This window comes from Staurois parvus, unplaced genomic scaffold, assembly GCF_062004578.1.
Source record: "Staurois parvus isolate SC_StPar_1 unplaced genomic scaffold, SC_StPar_1.0 ptg001719l, whole genome shotgun sequence".
Classification (NCBI taxonomy): Eukaryota; Metazoa; Chordata; class Amphibia; order Anura; family Ranidae; genus Staurois; species Staurois parvus.
Window position 1 is genome coordinate 487,276 of NW_028319515.1, and position 23,896 is coordinate 511,171.

General features: G+C 45.5%; 1 protein-coding gene across 2 annotated transcripts in view; it reads left to right on the forward strand.

The window, feature by feature from the left end:
• LOC149434652 (protein mono-ADP-ribosyltransferase PARP14-like) overlaps positions 1–23,896 on the forward strand; it is a 65,339-nt gene that overhangs the window by 36,093 nt on the left and 5,350 nt on the right. For both annotated transcript variants that reach the window (XM_089663564.1, XM_089663565.1), the window contains exons 7-16: positions 1,676–1,912; positions 9,121–9,342; positions 9,457–9,523; positions 9,876–10,025; positions 11,187–11,249; positions 12,110–12,286; positions 15,086–15,292; positions 17,906–18,535; positions 20,524–20,660; positions 22,369–22,543. In XM_089663564.1, coding sequence (XP_089519690.1) covers positions 1,676–1,912; positions 9,121–9,342; positions 9,457–9,523; positions 9,876–10,025; positions 11,187–11,249; positions 12,110–12,286; positions 15,086–15,292; positions 17,906–18,535; positions 20,524–20,660; positions 22,369–22,543 — 2,065 coding nt within the window. The remainder of the gene's footprint in view (positions 1–1,675; positions 1,913–9,120; positions 9,343–9,456; positions 9,524–9,875; positions 10,026–11,186; positions 11,250–12,109; positions 12,287–15,085; positions 15,293–17,905; positions 18,536–20,523; positions 20,661–22,368; positions 22,544–23,896) is intronic.

Genomic DNA, 23,896 nt, shown 5'->3' on the forward strand with positions numbered 1-23,896 from the left:
TGGCCCTGACAGGCCTTGACGCAGCAAAGCAATCTAAAACCATAACATCTGTACCACCATAATTCACAGTTGTTATGATGTTCTCATAAAATGCTGTATTCGGTTAGCGTCAAGCATATCTACTATTACTGCGACCAAACAACTCGATCTTTGATTGATCAGTCTTCAGGACATTGTTGTAGAAGGTCTGGTGTTTGATTGATCAGTCTTCTGCACGTTGTTCTAGAAGGTCTGGTCTTTGATTAAGCAGTCTTCAGCATACTGTTCCAGAAGACCCGGGTCTTTGATTGATCAGTTTTCAGCATATGGTTCCAGAACGTCTAGTCCTTGATTGATCAGTCTTCAATATATTGTTCTAGAAGGCCTGGTTCTTGACTGATCAGTCTTCAGCACATTGTTCTAGAAGGCCTGGTCTTTGAGCAGCCTTCAGCAAATTGTCCTGGAACGTCTGGTATTTGATTGATCAGTCTTCAGCACATTGTTCCAGAAGGCCTGGTCTTTGGTCAGTTTTCAACATATTGTTCTAGAAGGCCTGGTCTTTGATTGATCAGTTTTCAAAACATTGTTCTAGAAGACCTGTTCCTTGACTGATCAGTCTTCAGCATTGTTCTAGAAGGCCTGATGTTTAATGGATCAGTCTTCAGCATACTGGTTTAGAAGGCATAGTCTTTGAGCAGCCTTCAGCATATTGTCCTGGAAGGTCTGGTCTTTGATTTATCAGTCTTCAGCACATTGTTTCAGAAGGCTTGACATTTGATTTATTAGTCTTCAGAATATTGTTCCAGAAGGTCTGGTCTTTGATTGTCCAATTTTCAACACATTTTTCCAGAAGGCTTTGTCTTTGATGGATCAGTCTTCAGCACATTGTTCTAAAAGGCCTGTTCTTTGATGGCTCATTCTTCAGCATGTTATTCTAGAAGGCCTGGTCTTTAATGGATCAGTCTTCAGCACATTGTCCTGGAAAGTCTGGCCTTTAATTGATCAGTCTCCAGCACATTGTTCCAGAAGGCCTGGTCTTTGATTTAGTATTCTTCAGCATATAGTTTTAGAAGGCCTGATGTTTGATTGATCAGTCTTCTATCATCACATAGTCAGAATTTGGGCTACATTTGCTGGGTCAGCTAGTTATTAAAAAATTAGAAAATGTTTGAATTCTACACCCTTGCCAGACTGGTAAGCATCCAAAACCTTCTTTCGGGGGGCCTTGGAGATCTTGGAATGATGACACCAAACACACCAATAGAAAAGACCAGACCCTAGATATCCAAGGTTTAAATAAGACTTGTACCTACATACTCTCCAAGAAAGTTCTAATCATTATCACCTAATCGGAAACAACTGTTTCTAACTTCAAGGATTTGAAATGGTGGTAGGGTTGTCAGTTTTTACTTTTTCCATGTGGCAGATCTACATTTTTGTTTATTTAGATTAGAAGAATAAATAAACCATGCTAATTGCATGTATCTCTTGTTCAAGCATATCACCTTTGTCTGTAGGCACTTTTTGAATGAAGATCTAATGTCTGCCTGTTCAAATATGTTGAAAATTTCAACAATTTCCATGGCGTTGACCTACTAATTTACATGACTATAAATCGGCAAACTTTTACTTCGTAACTTGTCTGAACGCTTCTTCCAATTGGATTTGTCAGTAATGATCTGTCTTCTTTCTGTAGACCAATGTGGTGGTAAACAGTGTGGGAACAGACCTAAATCTTGGTTCTGGAGCTGTGTCGAAGGCTTTGAACAGGAAGGCTGGAAACAACCTCCAGGATCTTCTGAATACAGAGAGACAGGGGAAGCAGGTGGAAGACGGCTCCATATTTGTTACTGATGGCTGTAAACTGTCCTGTGACATGGTTATCCATGCTGTGGTTCCAGAGTGGAATGGTGCAAATGGTTCTTCTGAGAAGGTATGGAAATGGAAGAGATTATTCCTCCCAGCTAATAGAATGTGTGACAATTTTTCCAGAAGTGGTCTAGCTGTACTGCCTGGCAACATTCAGTCCACTAGGAAACCATTATATAAGCAATTTATGCCTCTCAATATAGTAGCAGTGAATAATGACACACTTACACACAACTAAAAAGAAGGAAAACTACAATCTCTAGCTTAGTAACAGATAACGGGTTATTAGCAGTCTCAGGTCCAGTCCATTCCTTAGCAGGGCCTGACCTGCAGTCATCTCACTCTGCAGCCTGTTGAGTTGCAGTGGTCACAATGGCAGCCTAAGGTCACAGTTTAATTATTTCAAACTAACCATCTCCCTTCACCTTCTGACTGATTGATTCCTCTTCGCTCAATATGACATTTTCCAGATAAGACATGTCATATGCAAGATCTGAAGAATAGAACCCTTCCATAATTGTCACGTACCTGATTGGAGGCTGCAATAGAGAGAGGGCTCCCCTTATGGCTAAGTGCAGTGTGCCCCTGGAGGTGGAAACAGGAGGTGCAGTGCCCAAAGAAGCACGGGTTGCCAGTGGTGTTGCTGCTCGGAAATGCCTGATGAAATAGAACCCCTAGGTGCTCCAGTTGCAGGATGAGGTTCTCTAGAGAACACGTGGATCCCGGAGGATGGGTAGAGTAGTCAGTAGCCAGAGCCAGGATCAATATGGAACAGCAGACAAGAGCAACGTCAGAATCAAGCCGGGGTCATACACAGAGTAGCAGCAGACAGGAACAAGGTCAGGATCAAGTCAGGTCCATAATGGGTAATCAGCAGGAAACTCAGGAACGCAGGCACACAGGAACAGGAGGGGCTGACAATAATCCAGCAATCGCTGAGCAGAGGTGCAGTCCTTATAAAGGCCACTGAGTGTCAGCAATTAGTCCACCCTACGTGTGCTGGTGCGTTTTCGTGCACAGCAACGCATGATTACGTGTCACCCGCCTATGCGCATGTGCACTTCTTTGTGCGAATTGGTGTGGCCAAATTGCATATTGGCGCATTTGCCCGGGCTTCCTCGTCTTTTCCTCTGACAATAATGCTGTCATGGTGTTGCATTTCTTGTCTTGTGCTTCGCATTATGACATTTAAAGTGACCTTTGACATATCCATCTTCAACAACCAAACTCAACTAACCTGGAACAAAGATGCTCCTGGTGTGCACAGAGTGACATGTACAAACCTCCAATGACACATCAATTTACCTTTCCTAATAGAAAAATATTTCCTAAAGTGGACCTGAACTCAAAAAGTAAGAGTTTGCTGTGTTATAGGGAACATCTAGAAAGGTTTATGATGGCCAAGGATGGCCATGAATACATATCTTTTGTCTTGAGTTCCTCCTGAAAATTAGCAGTTAGATACTCCCGATAGCAGTGCACTTTCTGTGTCCAGGTTCCTCTGTTCTGTAGGCTCATAGCTTTATATCAGCAGCAAGAGATCATCTAAGACACTGATTTGGAGTGAAATCTGGTGATGTCACTACTGTGCTGCTCACGGTTCTCCTTGCTGCAGAGAAAGCTGTACCTGAGAGCTCCCAGTGCAAGAATCTCCCTGCTACTGCTTCCTCCATTCTGTGGACCTGTGCTTCTTCCACCTCTGTCATTACCCACCTGTCATCACATCACCAGTCATGGGGATGGGGGCAGCCCTGACATGAGGAAACAAAGTTCTGCCTGTACCAAGATGGCCATCTCCACATAGAGATAGAGAGAGGGCAGAACAAGGAATGGTAAGTCAGCTGCAGGAAGAGCACAGAAAATACTGATGACTAGTCCTTCATCCTCTGCTTGTCAATGTTGGGCCTTGCTTTCAGAGTACAGGTCCTCCCTAAATACCTTCTTAAGTCCAGTAGGTGTCTTTACCATGCTAACTTCACACATCTACATCTTTCTCTGCCATTCTTTAATTTGAAGCCATAGTACCATATTATTTATTGATTGTTCTGCTTAAATCTGTTATGTACACATACTGTATACAGTGAAGGAAATAAGTATTTGATCCCCTGCTGATGGTGAATGTTCGCCCCTCACACAGAAATGATCGGTCTAACAATGGAATGTTCGCCCCTCACACAGAAATGATCGGTCTAACAATGGAATGTTCGGTGTAACACTGAGAGACAGAATACAACAACAAATTCAGCAGGAATGCGTCTAACAAATGATGACTGATCTGCATGTTCATGAGGGAAAGAAGGATTTGATCCCCTTCACAAAACATGACTTAGTACTTGGTGGCCAATCCCTTGTTGGCAATCACAGAGGTCAGACGTTTCCTGGAGTTGGCCCCCAGGTTTGCACACATCTCAGGAGGGATTTTGGCCCACTCCTCTTGGCAGATCCTCTCCAAGTCATTAAGGTTTGGTGGCTGACGTTTGACAACTCAAATTTTCAGCTCCCTCCACAGATGTTCAATCGGATGAAGGTCTGGAGACTGGCTAGGCCACTCCAGGACCTTAATGTGCTTCTTCTTGAGCCGCTCCTTTGTTGCCTTGGCCGTGTGTTTTGGGTCATTGTCATGCTGGAACACCCATCCACGACCCATTTTCAATGCCCTGGCTGAGGGAAGAAGGTTCTCAACCAAGATTTGATGGTACATTGCCCCGTCCATCGTCCCTTTGATGTGGTGCAGTTGTCCTGTCCCCTTAGCAGAAAAACACCCCTAAAGCAGAATGTTTCCACCATCATGTTTCACCGTTGGGATGGTGTTCTTGGGGTCATAGGCAGCATTCCTCCTCCTCCAAACACGGTGAGTTGAGTTGATGCCAAAGAGCTCATTTTTGGTCTCATCTGACCACAACACTTCCCACCAGTCCTCCTCTGCATCATTCAGATGTTCAGTGGCAGACTTCAGACGGGCCTGGACATGGGCTTTCTTGAGCAGAGGGACCTTGTGGGCACTGCAGGATTTCAGTCCTTGTCGGCGTAGTGTGTTACCAATTGTTTTCTTGGTGACTGTGGTCCCAGCTGCCTGGAGATCATTGACAAGATCCTCACGTGTAGTTCTGGGATGATTCCTCACTGTTCTCATGATCATTGACACCCCACGAGGTGAGATCTTGCATGGTGCACCAGACCTAGGAAGACTGACACTTGTTTTGTGTTTCTTCCATTTGTGAATGATTGCACCAACTGTTGTCACCTTCTCACCAAGCTGCTTGGCCATAGTTTGGTAGCCCAGTCCAGCCTTGTGTAGGTCTACCATCTTGTCCCTGACATCCTTGGACAGCTCTTTGGTCTTTGCCATGGTGGAGAGTTTGGAATCTGATGGTTTGATGGCTCCTGTGGACAGGTGTCTTTTATACAGGTAACCAGGGGTGGACTGATCATTTGGAAACTCGGGCACTGCCCTAGGGTCTGGGGTCAGTAGATGGCCCTATGACATGCGCCCTGGTACCTTTTTCATAGGCTTTTTTGAGTTTGGGCAAGGACACAGGGACCCCATGATCCCCTATTGCCCGGGGGCCCCATGAGTTGTCAGTCCGCTCCTGCATGTAACAAAATGAGATTAGCAGCACTCCCTTTAAGAGACTGCTTCTAATCTCAGCTTGTTACCTGTATGAGAGACACCTGGGAGCCAGAAATCCTGCTGAATGATAGGGGATCAAATCCTTCTTTCCCTCATGAACATGCAGATCCGTCATCATTTGTTAGACGCATTTCTGCTGAATTTGTTGTTGTATTCTGTCTCTCAGTGTTTCAAAATCAGCAGGGGATCAAATACTTATTTCCTTCACTGTAGATGAGGAATATTTCCATGCCTGATTGCATTACCCCACAAACTTCATCTCCCCCAAATGTTCCCAGTATCAGATCTGTGTAATTAACACTTTATAAATCATGTACATTGCTAAAATATATTTAAATTGTTACCATTGGCTCTTAACATCCATCCATTTATCCACCTGTCCACCACCCACCAATCCATTTACCATCCAACTGTCTATCTGTCCACCACCCATCCATCATCCATCTGTCCACCATGCATCCATTCATCTTTCCAACACTCATCCTTCATCCATTAGTCCTTCCATCCACCACACAGCCATCCATTCACCATCCATCCACCCATCCGTCCATCATCAAACTACCGTATTTTTCGCCGTATAAGACGCACCTGACCATAAGACGCACCTAGGTTTTAGAGGCAGAAAACAGGAAAAAAAAATTCTGAACTAATGGACTGCAGACACAGTACAGGGGATGACCAGAGACTGCGGACAGCACAGGGATGACCAGAGACTGCGGACACAGTACAGGAGATGACCAGAGACTGCAGACACAGTACAGGAGATGACCAGAGACTGCGGACACAGTACAGGAGATGACCAGAGACTGCAGACACAGTACAGGGGATGACCAGAGACTGCGGACAGCACAGGGATGACCAGAGACTGCGGACACAGTACAGGAGATGACCAGAGACTGCAGACACAGTACAGGAGATGACCAGAGACTGCGGACACAGTACAGGAGATGACCAGAGACTGCAGACATAGTACAGGAGATGACCAGAGACTGCGGACATAGTACAGGAGATGACCAGAGACTGCGGACACAGTACAGGAGATGACCAGAGACTGAGGACACAGTACAGGAGATGGTCAGAGACTGCGGACACAGTACAGGAGATGACCAGAGACTGCGGACATAGTACAGGAGATGACCAGAGACTGCGGACACAGTACAGGAGATGACCGGAGACTGCAGACACAGTACAGGGGATGACCAGAGACTGCGGACACAGTACAGGAGATGACCGGAGACTGCAGACACAGTACAGGAGATGACCAGAGACTGCGGACATAGTACAGGAGATGACCAGAGACTGCAGACACAGTACAGGAGATGACCAGAGACTGCGGACACAGTACAGGAGATGACCAGAGACTGCGGACATAGTACAGGAGATGACCAGAGACTGCGGACACAGTACAGGAGATGCCCGGAGACTGCAGACACAGTACAGGAGATGACCAGAGACTGCGGACACAGTACAGGAGATGACCAGAGACTGCAGACACAGTACAGGAGATGACCAGAGACTGCGGACACAGTACAGGAGATGACCAGAGACTGCAGACACAGTACAGGAGATGACTGGAGACTGCAGACACAGTACAGGGGATGACCAGAGACTGCGGACACAGTACAGGAGATGACCGGAGACTGCAGACACAGTACAGGAGATGACCAGAGACTGCGGACACGGTACAGGAGATGACCGGAGACTGCGGACAGTACAGGAGATGACCAGAGACTGCGGACAGCACAGGGATGACCAGAGACTGCGGACACAGTACAGGAGATGACCGGAGACTGCGGACACAGTACAGAAGATGACCGGAGACTGCGGACACAGTACAGAAGATGACCGGAGACTGCGGACACAGTACAGAAGATGACCGGAGACTGCGGACACAGTACAGGAGATGACCAGAGACTGCGGACACAGTACAGAAGATGACCGGAGACTGCGGACACAGTACAGAAGATGACCGGAGACTGCGGACACAGTACAGGAGATGACCAGAGACTGCGGACACAGTACAGGAGATGACCAGAGACTGCGGACACAGTACAGGAGATGACCGGAGACTGCAGACACAGTACAGGAGATGACCAGAGACTGCGGACACAGTACAGGAGATGACCAGAGACTGCGGACATGGTACAGGAGATGACCAGAGACTGCAGACATAGTACAGGAGATGACCAGAGACTGCGGACACAGTACAGGAGATGACCAGAGACTGCAGACATAGTACAGGAGATGACCAGAGACTGCGGACATAGTACAGGAGATGACCAGAGACTGCGGACATAGTACAGGAGATGACCAGAGACTGCGGACATAGTACAGGAGATGACCAGAGACTGCAGACATAGTACAGGAGATGACCAGAGACTGCGGACATAGTACAGGAGATGACCAGAGACTGCGGACACAGTGCAGGAGATGACCAGAGACTGCGGACAGCACAGGGATGACCAGAGACTGCGGACAGTACAGGGATGACCAGAGACTGCGGACAGTACAGATGACTGCTGACCTTTGGGGAGGGAGGGGGGGAGGTACCTGAATTTGACAGGTACCCGCTCCCACTTCCGCAGAGTTGTTCTTTGATCTTACCTGTTCCTCTATCCAGCGGCGCGCTGTCTTCCCGGCTTCTCTAATGGCGCTCGGCATGACAGCCGGGTGCCCAGTGCGCATGAGCGAGAAGCACTTGTGCTTTGTGATTGGTCCGGCGGCTTCTGGGATCTGTCATGTGTCCCAGGTACCGCCTTACCATTCACAAAAAGCACCGCTTCTTGCGCATGCGCACTTGGCACCCGGCTGTCATGCCCAGTGCCCACACTACAGAAGCCGGAAGACAGCGCGCCGCTGGATAGAGGAACAGGTAAGGTCCCGCTGCAGAGCTGAGCGGCCGGCCCGGTATTCTGACACGGCCGCGGTGGAAATACCGGACCGGCCGCTCCATATTCGCCTTATAAGACGCACTGACATTTCCCCCCCAGTTTTGGGGAAGAAAAAGTGCGTCTTATACGGCGAAAAATACGGTATGTATTTATCAATCCACTTATCCCTCCATCCTTCCATCTGCCATCTATCCATCCATCTGTCCACCACCCATCCATCTGTTCACCATGCATCCATTCATCTGTCCAACCCTCATCCTTCATCCATTATTCCATCCATCCAACACCCATCCATCTGTTCACCATGCATCCATTCATCTGTCCAACCCTCATCCTTCATCCATTATTCCATCCATCCAACACCCATCCATTCTTCCACCTTCCATCCATGCACCATCCATCCACCATCCATCCTTCAATCTACCATCCATCCATCCGTCTATCCATCTACCATCCATCCTTCCATCTAACATCCATCCATCTAACATCCATCCATCCGTCCACCATCTGTCCTTCTACCACCCATAAATCCATCCATCCACCATACATCCATCAATCCACCATCCATCTACCATCCATCCATCTCTCCATCCTTCCATCATCCATACATTCATCCCTCCACCATCCATCCACCATCCATACATCCATCCATCCACTATCCATCCATCTGTTTGTCCATTCATCCATATTCATACAACTCTGCTGCACCATCACCCGCCTGTATTATTAGCTGATCTTATCTGTTGACAGATCCTGAGAAAAATTGTGAGTGACTGTCTGACCACCACAGAAACCAAACAACACAGATCCATCACAATCCCAGCCATCGGAACGGGGATTCTGGGATTTCCCAGGAATACTGCGGCTGCCTTAATGTTCGAGGAAATTCTCGAGTTCAGCAGCAAAAATCAACTCCAATATCTGAAACAAGTGGATCTCATGCTGCACCCGAGTGACACAGAAAATATAAAGGTAATGAAGAGTATTCATGGAATTGTAGTTAGAAGAGTGAAGTAACAGAAAGTTGTGCGATTTTATGGTTCTCCACTTTAATGAGAAAATCTCATCCGCTGTTGTTGGTTTCAGGCTTTTAACTCTGAGCTGGAGAAAAAGATCAACACTGGAGGACAGAAGAAAGAAGACAAACCCCAATGTAAGTAATATCCGTGCTATGTACAGGAACATCATAGACTCCTCACACTGCAGACATTGTGCCTCATTGTAATGATGGAATGTGCAAAGCCACCAATGGGTCCAAGTGTCCTGGACTGAATGTAGGTTGCTTCAATACATTTCAGCAGTAGGTTTTGTGGAATTGATTCCCAACAAAAACTCTGATAACTGTTTTTGGGGTCACGCAGGGTATATTTTTGGTCAAAACCAGTAACATATAATATTTATTCTTTAAAAATAAAGGCGCACAAAAACAGACTTCATAGTGAATCTGGATGATCTGGAATACAATAACGGGTGATTATCTCTTCCAATTGTGATCTGTTTTGTAGCTTTATTGGGGAATGTGAAAAGCCCGGCACAGGATGTCTATGAAATGAAGATCGGATCCCTCACCTACCAGGTGAAAACTGGAGATATAACAAAGGAAAAGTGTGACATCATTGTCAACTCCACCAATAACACGTTCAACCTCAAATCAGGTATTCACTAGAATGTTGCTGGGACCATGAAATGTGAAAATCTTTTTGAGAACTGTGAGATGATCAGAACAACCTCACCAAAAGAACACACACAGCAGAGCCTACAGTACAACCCATTCAGCCATTGAGTATTTTCATACCATATGGAGGGTCATGTTGGAGGTTTGTTATCCTGGTGGTGGGTGTAATCAGAAAGGTAGATAAAAGGTGAGAAGCAGAGTATGTTCGACCTTATGGAGGGTCATGTTGGAGGTGTGACATCCTGGTGGTGAGTGTAATCAGAAAAGTAGAGAGAAGGTCAGGAACAGAGAGTATGTTCTACCTTATGGAGGGTCATGTTGGGGTTGTGACATCCTGGTGGTAAGTGTAATCACAAGGCTAGTGAGAAGGTCAGAGGCAGAGTATGTTCTCCCTTATGGAGGGTCATGTTGAAAGTGTGACATCCCGGTGGTGAGCGTAATCAGAAAGGTAGAGAGAAGGTCACAACCAGAGTATGTTGTACCTTTTGAAGGGTCATGTTGGAGTTGTGACATCCTGGTGGTGAGTATAATCCCAAGGCTAGAGAGAAGGTCAGAGGCAGAATAAGTCCTACTTTATGGAGGATCATGTTGGAGGTGTGAAATTCCAGATGTGAATGCAATTGGAAAAGGTAGAGAGAAGGCCAGGAGCAGATTATCTTCTATAATATAAAGGGTCATGATGGAGGATGTGACATCCTGGTGGTGAGCGTAATCAGAAAGGTAGATAGAAGGTCAGGAGCAGAGTATGTTCTGCCTTATAGAGGATCATCTTGAAGGATATGATATCTCAGTGGTGAGTGTACTTAGAAAGGTGAAGGGATGAATATGTTCTATGCTATTGGGGGGTCACGGCAAAGGTATGATATCCTGGTGGTTAGTGCAATTAGAAAGGAAGAGAGAAGACCAGGAGTAGAGTATGTTCTACCTCATGGAGGGTCATGTTGGAGATTTGATATCCAGGTGGAGAGGTCTGTTTGACATCAGTTATCTCCAATAACAGTCTCTCCCATAGGACCCTTTATTCACAGACAAATGTAATCCATCATGCTTGAAGGAAATAAATTAGTATTTCTCGGCTTCAGTTGAACAAATCCCGAATTTCATTTTGACAATTAGAAGCTGATATGTTGTGTTGTTGCAGGAGTTTCTAAAGCCATCCTGGAAGGAGCGGGGCCTCAGATAGAAAGTGAATGTGCCAGGCTCGGTAAGAAATTTTATGAAGAATTTATTACATGTGGACAGAGAACCAGATAGAGAGCATGTGACCTATAATATATGAAACAAAACGTGAAAGCTTTGGTAAATAATTCATACAGAAATGTAGATCTCGTGACAAGGAACCAATCCAGGAAATTTGATGATGGCCGTACAATAAGTTAAATAGAGAAAAGAAAGTAATTATTTTAATAGGAAACAGGAATTGTATCTTCAGTTCAGAAGTTCTTAAATGTCATTGGTACACGGTACAGCCACCAGATCTGATCCATGTTCCATCCAATATACAACTGATCTGAAGCACATGTTCAGAGTTGGCGGCCTGTTTCACTTTTTTTCACCCCAAGTCCCACCATGCCATTTGATCTTGAGTTTAGTTCTTCCTTGAGGAACATGGGACCATTTCATCTTTGGCAGAAAGAGATTTTATGATACAAAACCAATATCAATTCAAAACTTAATTTTTTTAGGAAAGACAACATTTTTAAGTGTTGGAAATGAGCCCAGTTTAAATTGAAAATGAACGGTGAATGCAGCAATTTCCCCCTCCTTACTCTTCAATTTGGCCATAAATTCTCACCATTTAGCACTTTTGGGTCCCTCCAATCTCTTTTTCATTACAGCCGCCATACAGGCCAGGATCTGCATGAAGCAGAGGTTCTGATTGGCTGCTCAGGTAAAGGTAGCTGGGAAAAGGGGTATCTTTTCCTCCTGGTACCTCCAGCAGCTAAGATACAATGAGTTCTATGAGGTTATGTTTTTATGTATGTGCTTTTCATCAGATGATCCCAATATCCAAAGATAAACTCCTTCATCATTGCTCACAAAGTTTCCTTCTTTTTTTTCCAGGAACCCAACCCAACAATGGGTACGTGGTGACGCTAGGAGGAAACCTTCACTGTAAAAATATAATACATATTTTTGGCCAAACTAAACCAGATTTAATAGGGAAGTGTGTAATGGAAGCCCTGCACGTATGTGAGAGACAACAAGCAACCTCAGTGGCCTTCCCAGCCATGGGGACAGGTGAGAGATTCCCAGAGCTCCCGAGTTATCTGTGTCTGAAATAAAAGCTGTCTGCCATCTTGTCTCCCATAGCCATCCAACCGTATTTGTGTTCCACCTGTAATTTCCTAGGGCGGGTTTGGTTGAAATTTATTTTAGACAGTTTGGAAAGGAGAAATGTTTTTATTTCACAGTCTGGACACATTAGTGCATAGCAGAACCTGTGTGTGAAAAGGCGTTCATGATTTTTGTTGGCAGGAAAGAAAAGAGCAGCTTCAGTGGACTGGTGATCACAACTGGTGGCAGCAAGATGGACCGTTGATACCGGTAAGTACTAGTGTGTCTTAGGGGCTTTATTTACAATAAAAGACTTACATATTCAGTCTTAAAGGCCAACTCAAAAACTTAATAGTGACGACCCCACTCACAGGCAATATGCAAGTCTTTTTTTGTCAATAAAGCCCCTAAGATACACTAGTACTTACCTTAATCAATGGTCCATCCTGCTGCCAGCCGGTTGTGATGACCGGTCCTCTGAAGCTGCTCTGCACGCTGGTCTCTGACCAATCTTCTTTTCACTCCTCTTATTGACGTCATCACTCCAGTGCAGAACCAGAAACCACGTCATCAGGTAGGACATAGCGGCTGCTAGAGGTGCCCCACCAAACACAATACATACAGTATATAAATAGACAGATAATTACATTTACATGTTTTATTCTGCTTCATTGTTGTAAGCCAGTATTGCTGTAGAAGTGATAGCATTACTTTACAATTGTTACAAGCAATGGAATCTGCAGTTTCATTTTAAAAATGTAAATTAATGCACTTAGAAAGCAAGAATTCTTCCATAGAACACAGTATTGGGGGTAAAGTGACAGAATTATAGAGAAATAAAGATTTGGGGGTTCTTAGTTAAGATATTTGTAGAATTATTATTATTATATTATTATACAGTACTTATAAAGTGCCGATAGTTCGCTCAGCGCTGTACATTACAAAGGGGGACAGAACATGTGACAGAACAATACCAATACAATGCAAAACATGAGGGGATGGAGGGCCCTGCTCTTTCGAGCTTATCTAGAATGACCTAACAGTGTGGCCTAGCAGTGGGGAAAACAGAATTCTGGGGTTCCTCACTAAAGGGGTCACCGGCGGGAGGAAGGAGGTCCCAATTCCTCTATATGGATCTTTATATCGCTAGAGGGGTCACCGGCAGGAAGAAGGAGGTCCTGATTCCTCTATATAGATCTATATATCACTAGAGGGGTCACCGGCAGGAGGAAGGAGGTCCTGATTCCTCTATATAGATCCTATCACTAGAGGGGTCACCGGCGGGAGGAAGGAGGTCCTGATTCCTCTATATAGATCTTTATATCACTAGAGGGGTCACCAGCAGGAGGAAGGAGGTCCTGATTCCTGTATATAGATCTATATATCACTAGAGGGGTCACCGGCGGGAGGAAGGAGGTCCTGATTCCTCTATATAGATCTATATATCACTAGAGGGGTCACCGGCAGGAGGAAGGAGGTCCTGATTCCTCTATATAGATCCTATCACTAGAGGGGTCACCGGTGGGAGGAAGGAGGTCCTGATTCCTCTATATAGATCTTTATATCACTAGAGGGGTCACCAGCAGGAGGAAGGAGGTCCTGATTCCTCTATATAGATCTATATATCACTAGAGGGGTCACCGGCGGAAGGAAGGAGGTCCTGATTCCTGTATATAGATCTATATATCACTAGAGGGGTCACCGGCAGGAGGAAGGAGGTCCTGATTCCTCTATATAGATCTTTATATCACTAGAGGGGTCACCGGCAGGAAGAAGGAGGTCCTGATCCCTCTATATAGATCTTTATATCACTAGAGGGGTCACCGGCAGGAGGAAGGAGGTCCCGATTCCTCTATATAGATCTATATATCACTAGAGGGGTCACCGGCAGGAGGAAGGAGGTCCTGATTCCTCTATATAGATCCTATCACTAGAGGGGTCACCGGCAGGAGGAAGGAGGTCCTGATTCCTCTATATAGATCCTATCACTAGAGGGGTCACCGGCAGGAGGAAGGAGGTCCTGATTCCTCTATATAGATCTTTATATCACTAGAGGGGGTCACCAGCAGGAGGAAGGAGGTCCTGATTCCTCTATATAGATCTATATATCACTAGAGGGGTCACCGGCAGGAGGAAGGAGGTCCTGACTCCTCTATATAGATCCTATCACTAGAGGGGTCACCGGCAGGAAGAAGGAGGTCCTGATTCCTCTATATAGATCTATATATCACTAGAGGGGTCACCGGCAGGAGGAAGGAGGTCCTGACTCCTCTATATAGATCCTATCACTAGAGGGGTCACCGGCAGGAGGAAGGAGGTCCCGATTCCTCTATATAGATATTTAGTTAGACCTCATTTAGAATACTGTATTCAATTCTGGAGACCTCAATTGTTAAGAGACAAAACAAGTCCAGAGATGGACAACAAAAATGGTGAAAGGTCTGAGAGACAAACATTTCAGGAGAGACTGTAGGAAGCTAATATATACAGCCTGGAGCCTGGAGGAAAGAAGGGAGAGGGAGAACAAGGCTGAATCCTGTCAATATATGAGGGTTCAGAAGGGCAGTATTTCCAACATGAAGCAGAGACAAAGAACATGACCGAGGAGAAGGAAAGTTCAAAAACTAATCAAGAATGATTATGGATGTGATAGCTGATTGTAGAAGCCACGTGTTTGTGGAACAATGGTGAGGAGGGTGAGGAAGTCCTCCATAATGTGTCCTCTTGGTCACTCTCTGCTCTTCTATCGCACTCTTTGTCCAGGCGCTGGCAATGTCTCCTCTGCAGATGTGGCCGATGCAATTCTAGACGCCGTGGTGGATTTTGTCAAATCTAATTCAGCCGTGACCGTCCAACACGTGACGATGGTGATATTCCAGCAAACCATGTTAAAAGATTTCCATGACAGCATGAAGAAGAAGGAGCCACAAGCTGCAGCCAAACAACAGTCCTGGTATTCTAGGATCACATGTAAGTGTCGGCGTTTTTTTCACATACTGCACCAATCACTCTTTGATGTTCTTTGGATAAGGCTTCGGGTTCGACCATGGCCGGATCTGAGGGGGTGCTGGTTCCCTTGTGCCCCACCAAAGCCATCCGCTCCCCCCTAAGCCCTTTGTCCCATAAGGTCTGCGCGGGGGGCTGGCAAGGAGGCTGTACACACAGGCTACAACTAAGCCACTTTGTCACATTATGTTCACTTCTGTCACCAGCACGGTATAGCATTCTGTGCCGCCATGATGGTTCTTTGTCATTGTTTGCACCCTTTCACCTGTTTTTTTGCGTATGTTGTGTTTACACTCGGATGAGGGGCATACGTGTATTCATTATATATTTATTTTGTGCATTTTTATGTTTTTTTTGTTCATGCACTAAAAGTAGCGCAACACCCATTCACTTTTTATTTGATTTCACTATTTTGCAACATAGTTAGGTGTTTGTGGCCACTTTTTTTGGGGGGTCATTGCAGTTAGGGAGGTAGTGCAGGAGGACCATCCTTTTACCGTCCTGTAGACATGTTATCCCCCCATATGGAAGAAAAATATATTTGAAATATATTTTAAAAATATTCTTCTCAAATAGCTGTAAAAATGCTCTAACGTGGTAAAACGCTGTGAAACGCCGCAAACCTGTGTTTTTGGACTTTTTTTACCAAAAAAAATAATTTTTTGGGTAAAAAAAAACGAAACAAATGCTAAAATACACAAACGCAGGAAAAAGCAGCTAAACGCAGCTAAGTACAAATGCAAAAACACTAAAAGAAGCTGAAAAACTCATGTTTTTAATGTGACTTTACACAACTAACGTTACCAGCACCCCTCCACCCCCCCCCCCCCCCCCCGGTGTGTAAGAGGACTTAGAGTTCAGCTAAGTAGCTAATGTCGGACATTCCGGAGGCCATCCTGCCAAACATGTGCGTTTTTTTCCTTCTTTGCCAAACGGCAGTTTGCGGAACTGCCCCGTTGACTTGAATGCAACAGTTTTACAGCCCGTCAGCTCAACATGCCGTGTTAAATTTGCCGCAGCATGTGAACAGCCTCAAGACTGTCCATAATTATAAAGGGTGCCTCAAGACCGTCCATAATTATAAAGGGTGCCTCAAGACCGTCCATAATTATAAAGGGTGCCTCAAGACTGTCCATAATTATAAAGGGTGCCTCAAGACCGTCCATAATTATAAAGGGTGCCTCAAGACCGTCCATAATTATAAAGGGTGCCTCAAGACCGTCCATAATTATAAAGGGTGCCTCGGGACCGTCCATAGTTATAAAGGGTGCCTCAAGACTGTCCATAATTATAAAGGGTGCCTCGGGACTGTCCATAATTATAAAGGGTGCCTCAAGACTGTCCATAATTATAAAGGGTGCCTCAAGACTGTCCATAATTATAAAGGGTGCCTCGGGACTGTCCATAATTATAAAGGGTGCCTCGGGACCGTCCATAATTATAAAGGGTGCCTCGGGACTGTCCATAATTATAAAGGGTGCCTCAAGACTGTCCATAATTATAAAGGGTGCCTCAAGACTGTCCATAATTATAAAGGGTGCCTCGGGACTGTCCATAATTATAAAGGGTGCCTCGGGACCGTCCATAATTATAAAGGGTGCCTCGGGACCGTCCATAATTATAAAGGGTGCCTCAAGACTGTCCATAATTATAAAGGGTGCCTCAAGACTGTCCATAATTATAAAGGGTGCCTCAAGACCGTCCATAATTATAAAGGGTGCCTCAAGACTGTCCGTAATTATAAAGGGTGCCTCGGGACCGTCCATAATTATAAAGGGTGCCTCAAGACTGTCCATAATTATAAAGGGTGCCTCAAGACTGTCCATAATTATAAAGGGTGCCTCAAGACTGTCCATAATTATAAAGGGTGCCTCAAGACTGTCCGTAATTATAAAGGGTGCCTCGGGACCGTCCATAATTATAAAGGGTGCCTCAAGACCGTCCATAATTATAAAGGGTGCCTCGGGACCATCCATCATTATAAAGGGTGCCTCGGGACCATCCATCATTATAAAGGGTGCCTCGGGACTGTCCATAATTATAAAGGGTGCCTCGGGACCATCCATAATTATAAAGGGTGCCTCGGGACCATCCATAATTATAAAGGGTGCCTCGGGACTGTCCATAATTATAAAGGGGGCCTCGGGACCGTCCATAATTATAAAGGGTGCCTCAAGACTGTCCATCATTATAAAGAGTGCCTCGGGACTGTCCATAATAATAAAAAGGGTGCCTTGGGACTATCCATAATTATAAAGGGTGCCTCAAAACTGTCCATAATTATAAAGGGTCCCTTGGGACTGTCCATGATTATAACAGGGGCCTCGGGACTGTCCATAATTATAAAGGGGGCCTCGGGACCGTCCATAATTATAAAGGGTGCCTCAAGTCTAATTTTAGAATGTGCCTTGACTGAAAAAAGGTTGAGAAACACTGATCTAGACTACAGAAACGTTTCCCTCACTTCCTTTACCATTGACAATGTTGTATCAGGCAGGAGGTCTTCCTTTATGTATCGCTGTCCTTCTACATGGCGCACAAATTCTGTAAATATTCTTCACCTTCTCTTTATAACAGCTTTTCTTGGTATGACCCAACCCGACAAAAAGGACATCAAGGAAGAGGAAGAAGAAGAAGAAGAAGAACTCAAAGTTTTCGAGCTGAGAGAAAACATCGATCCGGCCATTTTCCACCTGTGTGCAGAAAGCCCCAAATCTGTGAAAGCGGCCTCAGACTGGCTCCAAGACCTCATAACAAAGGACCAGCATGACAATACTATCACAGATAACTGGATACAGGACTTAGATGATAAGGACCATGGTGACCTGGCTCAGGTTCAAAGAGACAATGGAGTTTCTATTAATATTGACTCAACACAGTCCACTATTAAGGTGACGGGCCGCACCAAGGATGTCCTGAAGGTCAGTAATAAAATCCAGGAGATGATAAAGGGTGTGCGAGATAAGAAGACGCAAGAACGAGAGGCGGAGCTGTGCAGTAACGTGGTGGAGTGGGGATATTACCAAGGCACCAACTTTATTCCCTTCGACAAAATGACAAACCTAAAGCTGGAAAAGGCTTATGCTGACAAGATAAGTTCTATGGATATTGATATCGGCGGTGTAAAACACAAGGCAATTATAGAGCTGAAAACCGCAAGGGATGCCAAAGGAACCACGATCAATCTTCAACGTAATCCAAAAAATGGTAAATTCCATTCTTTGTTGTTCATATCCTTATCAATCATCAAATAAATATAGTTAGTTAGTATTGGACAGCTCCAGCTAACAGAAATATAAATGGATTGACAGCCTTGGGAGTCCTCGTAGGTTACAGTGGTGAGGGCTCTTTATTCTGTATTACTCTGGAGAGATGTTTTCAGGCTGAGAACCAATCTGGAAGTCTAAGATACAGTGCAATGCAGACCCCCCGACATGTATCCCTAGACATGACATGGCAGTCTCCCAATACTCCTGACTGGAATGGGCTAGAATTGAATGTCTAAAGGTCAGCTCCTGACAGTCCTGACTGACTTATCTTGGGGGACAAAGTGATTGGACAGGTTAGAAAATATTGATTTATCCAAGGCCAAGGACAGGACTGTATGTATGTGCTCCCCCCTGCTTCCCCCAATGCCAAGCCAGGAATGTTGGGTGACTAACCTATCCTGTATGGGGGAGCCCCCAGGCCAAAGACACCATGAGACAGAATGTATGACCTGCATGTTCGACTGTACTCTGATGTCTACAGCCAGTCCACAGACACCTCTACTCCAATGATCCACCATCCTTCTCACTTTCAATGTTCTGCTGAGAGCAAAGGCCTACACCCATCTCCTTTCACTTTCATGATGTGCCAGGTCTAAACATGCTTGGCAATTCTGCTTGAACTAAGTACTAATATGTCTGCAGGAAAAGGCAGGGCTTGAAAATGGAAGAATGTCATCTGACACAAGTGGCAAGAGGTCTTCCAATTTCTTGTGGCTGTCTCCCCATTTATGAGCCTCCACATCTGGCAGTGTGAATACTGGAGCTGGGACAACCCAAGCCCAACACCTCGCATGGCTGCCTGCCTTGTGTGGCACAATCTAGACAGACTTAGCTCCATATAAAGGCCAAAACAACCATGTTGCAGTAGAGCACCTGTGAGTGGCATTAGGCAAGGGTCTGCTCAACGATGCCACTCAACATGCTGACTGGTAGGAGTCTGGACGGGTGGACCCCTGCCACTCAGCAATGAGAGGACATACCAACTAGACTTAAAGTAAACCTGACACAAAATAGGCACAAAATAACCTCATTTAACATCAGGCATTGCACAGGAGCAGGCAGGGGTGTATTCAGGTTTTGTGTGGCCCTAGGCAACACAAAAATCCTCTGCCCCCACAGACACCAACCAGCACCACCCCCCTCTTCCCCCTCCCATGGAGAGAGCCTGACATCGAACAAAAACACCCCTGCCTCCCACCTGGGAGAGCTTCCCATAACCCCCTATCCCTGGCGATAGAGAGAAAGACACTCATCTTCACAGCTCCAGACATCCCTGGGAACTAAAGTCAGGTTCTACATACACCATCAAGCAGCCTGGCCGCCTCTATCGGATCCACCTGGTTCCCATGGTACGCGTGTCCTTTCTTTCATCCCTTCTTCTGGGGGAAGGTGCTGCCCCCCTGAAAAATGCCGCCCTAGGCAAGTGCCTTGTTTTCCTTGTGGTAAATACGCCCCTGGGAACAGGAGTACAGTTTTCTACAGAAATATCATCATCCATGTGATTCTTCTGCTGTTGAACAAGAGAGAATCCAGATCATTGGAAATGGAGGACACAATCTGTTTACTGCAGGAGAAAAGAAGAAGCCGGTCCCGTCTCCGGTACATTCCCCTGCTAAACCAAGGATTTTCTCTTGTCCAACAGTATCTGGTCCTGATGAAAGTTAGACCCCTGGAACACATTGGATGTTTTTACTTTGCCTAATAAATTACTTCTGGATATCAATACTCTCCTTCCTGTACTTCCCAAACGAATCCATCCATGGTGGAGGTCTAGGTCAGTAGGATGACTGAGGGAGGTGTGTAATGAGGTCTGCAGGGTGTGACAATCATGGTGGTCTCTTGGTCTCTGAGATTCCTATCAATGTACACTGATGGGTGATAATTATGTTCTACAATGAAACAAAAATGTAACTCTTCATATTACAGAAGAGTCCCTCATAATCCCTCCATATTGGGATGCCATGGACAACATCCAGCTGAAGGTGGTACCGCTGAGCAGCAGCCCGGAGTACTCAGAGGTGGAGGGACTCTTTACACAGACGTGTCAAATGAGGATCATTAAGGTAATACTGAAGGGCAAACTCCATGCTTTTTAGACACAATCCCCTCCACGTCACATATGCAGATTACAAGGATCATAGCAAAATCGAATACGCATTCCCTCCCGCTTCTGTAATGGAAATAACGAGACATGATGACTAAGTAGAAAAAATAAAAAAAGATGTAAGCCAATCACATGAGCAGGGGGATGAGGACAGTGTACATTTGCTATGGTTGCAAAAGGAGCATTTTTATGGCAGTCATATAAAATCATAGCTGCTGCAAAAAAAAAAAAAAAATGGCAAGGTTACTTCTGAAAAAAATGGGCTTGTGTAATAATTATATATTACAGGAGTACCTCGGGGTACGAACGCCTCGGTTCTCGGAATTTTAGGTTTACAAATGAAAATCCATTTAAAATAACCCCTCGGTTTACAAATTTTTTACAATTTGTTTCGCCGATTTTTAAATGCAATTGCCGGCTTTTTTTTTTTCTTCACTATAGCTCACAGAATTAGCTGTCACTTTCCCCGGAGCTAAAGGAAACTTTGTTTCTTTTATCTCAGTAAACAAACTGAAAGGAAACTGAATGGAGTTCAGTGAAGGGATTGGCAGAGAGGGGTGGAGGACACTGAGTGGAGACCAGTGGAGTGATTGGCAGAGAGAGGTGGAGGACACTGAATGGAGGCCAGTGGAGGGATTGGAAGAGAGGTTTGGAGGAGACTGAATGGAGGCCAGTGGAGGGATTGGAAGAGAGGTTTGGAGGACACTGAGAGGAGGCCAGTGGAGGGATTGGCAGAGAGGGGTGGAGGACACTGAGTGGAAGCCAGTGGAGGGATTGGAAGAGAGGTTTGGAGGAGACTGAATGGAGGCCAGTGGAGGGATTGGCAGAGAGGGGTGGAGGACACTGAATGGAGGCCAGTGGAGGTATTGGCAGAGAGGGGTTAAGAACACTGAATGGAGGCCAGTGGAGGGATTGGCAGAGAAGGATGGAGGACACTAAATGGAGGTCAGTGGAGGGATTAGCAGAGACTGGTGGAGGACGCTGAATGGAGGCCAGTGGAGGGATTGGCAAAGAGGGGTTAAGGACACTGAGCAGTTGATAAGTTAGATGAGTCTGGCAGCAGTATTCATAGACTGAAGAGGGGAAAGCCTGCAATGAGGTCGACCTATGAGAAGGTAGTTTCAATAGTCAAGGCGAGAGATAACAAGGGAGACAATGAGGAACTTGGTGGTTTCATTAGTTAAAAATTAGCCAATTTTAGAGACGTTACGGAGGTGAAGTCTACAAACTGTTGACAGCTATTAAATTTGGGTCTGAAATTAAATAAAGGAACTCATATACTAAATATCATTACAGGTATACTCCATCCGGGTAGTAGAATAGATATTTTTTACTAAAGTGGCCGTTTAATTCAGGGAGAGAAGTTGCAGGAGATAATGGAAGTCCTGCTAGGTGCACCTTGTAGAAAATCTCCTGTGGACACCCATGATTAGTTCACATCTGTTCTTTTCCCCCTGGAAGCACCTCAGTAGTGTCACCCCCCCATCCAGCATAGTGTAGATCCCTCCAGTTAGATCCCATACAGTGCAGGAGAAGACCTTTCACATCTGATTTTCTAAGTTATGAGATGAAATTGGTGTGAACGCTCTTCCGGCTGAATGGATTGGGGAACATTAATGGTGATTTTGTCCAAAACTTATCAGCAATTTTATTTTATTTTCTCCCAGATTGAAAGAATACAGAACAAACAATTGTATCAAAATTACCAAATTAAGAAGAGCAGTATCGATACCAAAAACGGTACCAGGACCAATGAGAAGAGGATCTTCCATGGCACCGAGAGCGGGACAGCCGATAATATAAATCACTATGGGTTCAACAGATCCTACGCCGGGAGAAATGGTGAGAAGAGACCTCCCCCTCCCCCTTCCCATAACCAAACTGCAAAAAGTATGATATCATTGGGGCAGTATAATACCTGTTTGATTCTGTGGTATTCTGGGTTCAATTCTCAGCAAGGCTATAATATATCTGCATGGAGTTTGTTTGCTTTGTGATATTTGGGGGTCTGGATCACTAGCCAGCTGTTTTGTTAAAGTGAACAGTTGTTATTTCTTTTAAAAACAGGCAAACAAAAACTAGTTTTTCTTCAGCATAGATCAAACAAAATGGTCCACCAACCTCAGGTACAAAGCAAAACTTTGGCTCACCGCCAGCATAAACGTGTCCCATAACAGGGATTAGTGTCCCCGCTTGCTCCAGGGGTCTACAGAAAAAGTCACCACAGCTTAGCAGCGTCTTAGTAGCCGAACAGCACACAGCCGTCTCCCACAAGTGTGTCCTGCTCCACATCACTCCTCATGGACACCTGCTGGCTGTTTCCTTCCCTTTTCAGACCCTTCTTGCAGGCACGTTAATCTTATAAGGTTCAAAGTACCGGTAGACAGGGTTGGAGGCCCTTTTCCAACCAAAAACTCTTCGAGCCTCCAATGTCTGGGACCCATATGAGGACTTATTCAAATCGGCAAATCAGTTTTCCTGCTTTACGGATCACCCCAGGGGCCAAGATGCGTTCACCCACATGGATGTCACATTGGGAGCAGCGACTGTGTCTGTGCAACCACTGCATTTAGCTAGAGCACTCCTGAGGTGATATCATGGGTGGGTTAGCGCCCCTATATAAGCCAGGTTGGGGGGAGTCTTAGAGCCGTTAAGCATGGGAACCAGAGACCCCACCAGCATGCAGATGTAGGCAGCTAAGTGGAGGCCCTGGACAGGGCTGGAGGAAAGGGCGAGGTAGTCCTGCACTCAGAAAAGCCAGCTGTTGTCATCCTGTCTCTTATGGGTGTGGGGGCTTGAACAGGTTGCAAAAGGCATTTTTAGGCCAGGCCAAGTGTTCCCTGAAGGGAGGCTATCCCCCGGAAGGACCTGGAAGAAGTACACTAAAGCAGAGGTGAACTGCCGTGATCCTGTCTTAGGAGCTAGCTGTGAGGAGTTGTGAGCTGGACACAGACGGCCTAAGGCAAGCCAGAGCCTTATGAGTGAGTACTAGTGGCCCTCGGATGGAGAGAGACTGTACAACGGAAGATGGTCTAATAGAAATATGCTGTGTGCTGCTTTCACATGTGACTGCTGCGGATCGTCCAGTATAGGTGATTGACAATGTACTGTCGAGTGACCCCCAGATAGTGTCTATGTGATTTGACTGTAAATGCCATCCTTGAAGTAGCATCAGTAAAATGCAACGACTTTCAT